The following is a 7267-nucleotide window of genomic DNA, read 5'->3' on the forward strand; positions in this document are numbered from 1 at the left end:
AGACAGAGTCTTGCTCTGTCACCCAGGCAGCTGGAGTGCAGTGGCACAATTTCAGCTCACTGCAAACTCCACTTCCCAAGCAATCCTCCCACCTCAGCCTCCCAAGCAGCTGGGACTCCAGGCACATGCCACCACACCTGTCTACATTTTTTTTATTATTATTTTTTGTGGAGACGAGATTTCACCACATTGCCCAAGCTGGTCTTGAACTCCTGAGCTCAAACAGCCAACCCGCCTTGGCATCCCAAAGTTCTAGGATTACAGGCATGAGCCACTGAAACTGGCCAGCACCTATTCTTCAAAATCTTTCACAGAAAGCATTGTAGAAAACATGAGTTTGGGGCTGTATGTTTCGTCTGATCCTACATCACTAGGAAGGTTCATTCTTAGGACATTGTGTTCATGGAGAAGGGCATGAAGTTCATTAGAAAAAGACCAAAGTCAAGTTACAGGAACAAAGGGAAAGTAGTCCTGGAACCCTATTCAGGCTACACAGCTGAATAATTGCTTCTTCAACTAAAGCAATTATTTGGGCAATCATCACTCTAACCCTTTCAGTTGTATGTTGGCTCACTTGTAATTTGTGGAGCAGACTATAGGCTAGCTTTTGTATTTTTAGAGTCTCTGAAGTATCTTCAAATTCCAGTGGCAGATTCCTCTGGATTGTAGTCTGAATCAGGTATACAACTGAACCTTTTCAGTAGTCCACACATCAGTAGGCGTGAAGGTTGTTGATATATAATTTGCTGTGTTTTCTCCTGAAGTTTACTTAAATTGTCTAGCTTCCAGGTTGCAGGGCTTCAGGAAAAAGCACCATTTTAATTTCTAATGATTCCAAGTCAGAAAAATGAAAGAAAAGTTTGAAAATGTTAGTTTTGATACACAAAAATGTACCAAAAAGTACAACAGAGTCACTACATCAAGACTAGTCACACACAAATCTTCTCTCATTAACCAAAATTTTCCAGAGGAAATGGTGATTTTTATTGTCTGCTTGACTAAATTGCACAGAGAAAGAGAAGCCAGGAGCCTCCCTGGAAATAAATTCTTACCCTGTTGCTAGATGATCATCTTCCTGGATTCCGTCATGGCCCAAAACAGGTTACGGTTGTACGTCGGGTTTTAGTAGCAAGACAGGTTATGGGAGGGAGAAAGGAGGAGGCTTGGCTAACAAAGATGGTCTTGTTATGTAGTTGAAACTTCACAGGTAGCAGCTCTCAGAGAGAGTAGATGGTAAATATTTATTTCAGATTTTTAAGGTATCAGGCTCAGTTAGTTTTTCCTGGATCCAGACAAGAGAAAGCCTGCCTGTATTAACAGGGATTCTCTACAGATGCCAATTTTCTCATGAAAGACAGCTTTGCAGGGCCACTTCTGCTCGCTGGCTCTCCAACAGACATCTCAAAATATGTCAAAAAATGTATTTTGGGTTAAACATCTTATTTCCTTCAACTGACACATGTTTCTAGAGGTTGAACTTGGTGTTCTGCAGTTGCTGGAGTTTTAGTCAATTTTAAGGATGGTTCACCATAATGTAGAGCTCCTGCTGGATTTGACCAAGTTGGAAGGTGTTTTGGACACTATGCAGCGTCAAGAGTTGGTCAAACCCAAAGGAAGAATGACAAAAATCAAAAACACAACAAGTGATTGCACAAATGATGTACTGTTGAACACTCTAAGCATAAAGAGAGGTTAGAGCCGGCCGGGCGTGGTGGCTCACGCCTGTAATCCCAGCACTTTGGGAGGCCGAGGCTGGCAGATCATGAGGTCAGGAGATCAAGACCATCCTGGCTAACACAGTGAAACTCTGTCTCTACTAAAAATACAAAAAATTAGCCAGGCGTGGTGGCAGGCGCCTGTAGTCCCAGCTACTTGGGAGGCTGAGGGCTGAGGCAGGAGAATGGCGTGAGCCCGGGAGGCGGAGGTTGCAATGAGCCGAGATTGCACCACTGCACTCCAGCCTGGGCCACAGAGTGAAACTCCATCTCAAAAAAAGAGAGAGAGAGAGAGACTAGAGCCAACTAGCAATAAACCTTAACCTGCAGCTATCAAATTCTAAAACAAAACCCCAACCCAGCTCCTTACCTGGGAGGGGACCAAGCTGAAGGCTGCTCTCCATTGGCACAGGAGAAGAAAACTCACCTTCCTTATAGGACGTGAGCAAAACTCCAAGAGTAAAGGAGTTTCACGGCAAAACAAAACTGAGATCTCAAATAATCAATTGGGGAGAGCAGGGACCTCAAGACAGAGTAGCATCTGATCCTCAGAAAGTCACAAAATCAGTCAAAGCTAAAGCTCATTGGTTGGTACCGAGCATAAACAGAAAAATCGCTGCAGGCCTAAAGGGCTAAGCTCCACTCAGAGGGTTCCTTCATGGTCACCAAAATGTTAACCAAAATGAGTGACTGGGGCAAGTGACTGAGTCTATTGAGGTTTATTAAGCCAAAGCTTGAGGACACGCCCTGGAAAAACGTAAGTCATAGAAATCCTCCATAGCTTGTCTCGTCTTTGAAGAGGTTTTCAGGAGGCCTGATACTTATACATCTGCTTAAAGTGGAGAAGGGAGATAGGAAGAGACAAATAGAGGGAAGAATAATTGGTCTCATCTAGTCTTTCTTCTGTACTTGGAAATACAAGCATTATCATTGTGAAATCTAACAGGCTTTAGTTTTAGAAGCTAGATTTAGCTTGCACACCTATAGTTACAATTGCTTTGTCCTTGTTTTATGGGAGGATATACATCTTGAAAAGTTCCAAGGCCAGCAAAGAACAATTTGTGAGGGTAGTCATCCACAGATGTCAGAATTCTTTTCACCTTCCTGTGGGGGTCTGGCTAATGTACAATGCTTTGACACAAGTTGTGTAATAACCGTTGTTCATCTGGGGAAAAGATGGTGGAGTCACGTGACTCAGGCTCCAGCCTGAACTATCCCTTTGGTGTAATGAGTTTGACAGTCCTGAGATTTTTACTTGCCTTTACATAATTTTAAGAGTCAAGGGGCCAGGTGCGGTGGCTCATGCCTGTAATCCCAACACTTTGGGAGGCCGAGGCGGGCGGATCACGAGATCAGGAGATCAAGACCATCCTGGCTAACACAATGAAACCCGGTCTTTACTAAAAATACAGAAAATTAGCCGGGTGTGGTGGCAGGTGCCTGTAGTCCCAGCTACTTAACAGGCTGAGGCAGGAGAATGGCATGAACCCGGGAGATGGAATTTGCATGAGCCGAGATCACGCCACAGCACTCCAGCCTGGGCGCCAGAGCGAGATTCCATCTCAAAAAAAAAGAGCCATACTTCCTCGATGCTGTTCAACTGAGGTCAAAGGGATGGGTGTGGAAGGCATCACAGCTTTTTCCTATTTAGAAACCCATTGACCCTCCCTTCTCCCCCTATTGGGTTACGTTCCTCTGTCCATAGATCACATATTTATTGAGTTGTTTTCCAGGGGAAAAAAAAATCTCAGTTGAACTCCTTAAAGCCCCAAGCATTCAATGCAGTTCAAGAGTGTCTCTCGTTTTAATGATAACCAGGCACAAATATTTTTTAAAGACTCTCCAGAAAATGTTGATAAGAGCCTCTGCACAACCCACAGTAGCTTTGGGGAGCATGGAGCTACAAAAATGTTGGGGAAGGAACCTGCTATGTGCTAGGGACCTTTATATTTCCACCTTATCTAATGCCCCCTATGACACTTTAAGTAGGCACTATTATCTCCCTATCCCAAGACATCAATTCACTGGTCCTTTATCTCAGAATTGGTCAAAGGTGGAACCAGGATTCCGACTCACATATTTCTGAATCTAAAGGTCATGTTTCACTGCAGAGTGATTGAGCCTACATGAATTCAAAGAAAGACAGGATGACTGCTTCTAACAGAAATAACCACAGAGGCTTCAATGAAGAGTCAGGGTCTGAAATGAGCCTTAGACAAAGAACAGCTCAGGAGGCTGAGAAGACAGTTGAAGGTATTGTGGGAAGGAGTGAAAGAATTAGAATAAGTTCAGACATGAAAACATAAAATGTGGGTCAAGTCTCTCTACACAGACCAAGGAACTAGACTGGGGCTGTGTTATGGGGGCTTTAAATGGTAGCCTAAGGAATTGGAATTTCATCCTATGGATGATAGGAGTCACTGGAAAGCTTTGAGAAGCTCAGTTGCATAACAAACAGCATTTTCAGGAAGATTACTCTGACAGTGTAACCAAAAACCTGTGTAATGAAAACCAGGTTAGTCGCATGCTGCGTGTAGAGTCCCATTAACATGAGCGAGGTCCGATACAAAACAAAGTGAACTTATTCTAAAGCTAGCTTGGAGGAAGGGGCACAAAGCATTCTGCCTTTAAATGTGCTGCTTCACCTTTGGAGCAGAAAGCAGGCATTTTTTAATAAGGTAAAGGAGAAAATGAGCAAGAACAAGGGTCCTCCCACTACTGGGCAGTTGAGATGGTGCCTTCCTGGACAGAAGTAAGTTGTAAAAATGGCCAAGTGGGCATGCTTCTGACATGTCCCCCTAGTGGGTGTAAGTTCTGAGGTGATCCAGGATGGAAGCTCTGAGGCAACCCTCTGGAGGTGAAAGTTCCATGGCAGGTATTCTTTGCTCCACTAATGAACTGTCAACTCTTGAGAGATTAATCATGGAGCATATAGCTAGAGGAACTTGCCCTGTAGGAAATGTCTGGTGATGGGGGAGGTGGAAGGTTATATATGCATTTCTGAAGGACTAAGTAGGAAACTGGTAGCCAGGGAAATTAGAAAAGAGATAGAGGGAGGAAAAAACTAATTAAACCACCTCTAGAAAAATGGGGGTACTCAGTTACCATTTTCCACTGCCAAGCTTTATTGTTATCTTTGTGGGATCTGGCTGCCATATTTGTTGTGAGTACTTTTTGCCGAGAGGGGGCATAGTCATTGAGTATCAGAATGAAACTGGTCTACCTGGAGTTGGAAACATTTATGAGTACCCAGACTTATAGATTATATTGGTTGGAGCATTATGGTGTGAGGTCTAGAAGGTCTCCGGGAAAGCGTGCCTTGTATTTTTATACACAGGTTGTAACGTCAGGAAGCCACACCAGAGGGATATGCCTATCCTTGCAAGCAGGGCCAATGTTACAAGCAGCTTTTGCTCCTAGGATGGTCCTGACCCAAATCAGGATGCTAACCATTGGTCAGCAGTCATGTGGGGTTATGAGAAATGAAATGTTAAAACAATAAAAAAATTAAGCCACCTCTAGAAAAACAGGGGTACTTGGTTACAACAGTGTCAGGCAAGATAACTTAGAGAAGTGGTTCTGAACTCTGGCAACTTAGTAGAATTATCTGGAATCGTTTTTCTCTTTCTAAACTTTTCATTTTGAAACAATTTCACACTTTCAAAAATGTTCCAAAAGTAGTCAGAGTTCCCATATACTTTTCACTCAATTTCCCAAAATATTGTTTTAGATAATCACAGTGTAATCATTAAAATCAATACATGGGCCAGGTGCGGTGGCTCATGTCTGTAATCCCAGTACCTTGGGAGGCCAAGGTGGGAGGATCACTTGAGGTCGGGAGTTTGAGACCAACCTGACCAACATGGAGAAACCCATGTCTACTAAAAATACAAAATTAGCCAGGTGTGGTGGTACATGCCTGTAATCCCAGCTACTTGGGAGGTTGAGGCAGGAGAATCACTTGAACCTGGGAGGTGGAGGTTGTGTCGAGCCGAGATCATGCCATTGCACCCCAGCCTGGGCAACAAGAGCAAAACTCTGTCTCAAAAAATGAATTAAGGAAGGCTGAGGCAGGAGAATGGCATAAACCTGGGAGGCAGAGCTTGCGGTAAGCTGAGATCGGCCACTGCACTCCAGCCTGGGCCACAGAGCAAGACTCCGTCTCAAAAAAATAAAATAAAAAAAAAATTAAATTAAATTAAAATTAAAAATAAAATAAATACATTAATCACTGACATTGTACAATGAATGAATCTGCAGACCTTATTAAATCTCCTCTATCTCCCCACTAATGTCCTCTTTCTAGACCAGAATCCAATCCAAGATCACACATTGCATCTCATTTTTTGTCCTCTCAGTCTCCTTTAAACTGGGAGAGTTCCTCAGAATTTCTTTTGCCTTCGTGACCTTAACATTTTTGAAGAGTATTGGAGTCATTTTGTAGAACAACCCTCAGTTTGGGCATCTATTTTTTTTCTCATGATTAAACTTAGGTTGTACACATTAGACAAGAATACCACAGAGGCAATGCTGCACCTTCTCCATCCATCATATTTCCTAAGATGTCAATATCTCTGATTACTGGAGATGTTAACTTTGAGCACTGGGCTCAAGATCCTCCACTGTAAAATGGCGGAAGCATTTGTAAGTGACCAATACTCGGGCCACATGATGAACCAATCAGATCAGACTCTCTTGGGGGAAGACACAGGCACTGGTAACTTTTAAATGCCCTACAAGTGACTCTAACCAGCATCCAGGGTAGGAAACCTACAGCTTACAGCGTGAAGATTAGAATCCTGGAAATCAGTCAGGAAGCTATTCCTTGGGCCCAACATCCAGTTCCAGACACAATATTTGGCATGGACCCGTGGTAGGGGAATGGAAGGCCAGAAATCTCCTAACTGGGAAAACGATGGGTGAGTAGACTGCTACCCAATAAAAAGGGAAGGCAGCACCAGGTGTGGCGGCTCATGCCTGTAATCCCAACACTTTGGGAGGTCAAGGCAGGCAAATAACTGAGCTCAGACGTTCAAGACCAGCCTGGGCAACATGGTGAAACCCCATCTTTACAAAAAAAAAAATGGCCAAGCATGGTAGTACATGCCTATAGTCCCAGTTACTTGGGAGGCTGGGGTAGGGGGATCACTCAAACCCAGGAGGTTGAGGCTGCAGAGAGCCATGACTGCGCCACTGTGCTCCAGCCTGGGTGACAGAGAAAGACCCTGTCTCTAAAAAAAAGAAAAACGAGAGAGAGAGACAGGATACCAAGTAAAGTGTCCAGCCCTTCTGGGCTATTTTCTCTCCAGACCTCAGAGAAACATGTATTGTAATGAAAGCACACACTATGTAATTTTTTTTTTTTTTTGAGATAAAGTCTCGCTGTGTTGCCCAGGCTGCAGTGTAGGGGCACGATCTTGGCTCACTGCAAGCTCTGACTATAGGCTCCCGCCTCCATGCCCAGCCAATTTTTTTGTATTTTTAGTAGAGACGGGGTTTCACCGTGTTAGCCAGGATGGTCTCAGTCTCCTGACCTCGTGATCCACCCACCT

The 7267-nt window shown here is 43.8% G+C and overlaps 1 protein-coding gene across 1 annotated transcript in view; it reads left to right on the forward strand.

Annotated features, from left to right (window-relative positions):
• Positions 1-7267, forward strand: part of LOC105507867 (carcinoembryonic antigen-related cell adhesion molecule 3) — a 108404-nt gene that overhangs the window by 66157 nt on the left and 34980 nt on the right. The window contains exon 5 of the mRNA XM_011936581.1: positions 5317-5330. Within this exon, the coding sequence (XP_011791971.1) occupies positions 5317-5330 (14 nt within the window). The remainder of the gene's footprint in view (positions 1-5316; positions 5331-7267) is intronic.

This window comes from Colobus angolensis, unplaced genomic scaffold, assembly GCF_000951035.1.
Source record: "Colobus angolensis palliatus isolate OR3802 unplaced genomic scaffold, Cang.pa_1.0 Scaffold154, whole genome shotgun sequence".
NCBI classification, from domain to species: Eukaryota; Metazoa; Chordata; class Mammalia; order Primates; family Cercopithecidae; genus Colobus; species Colobus angolensis.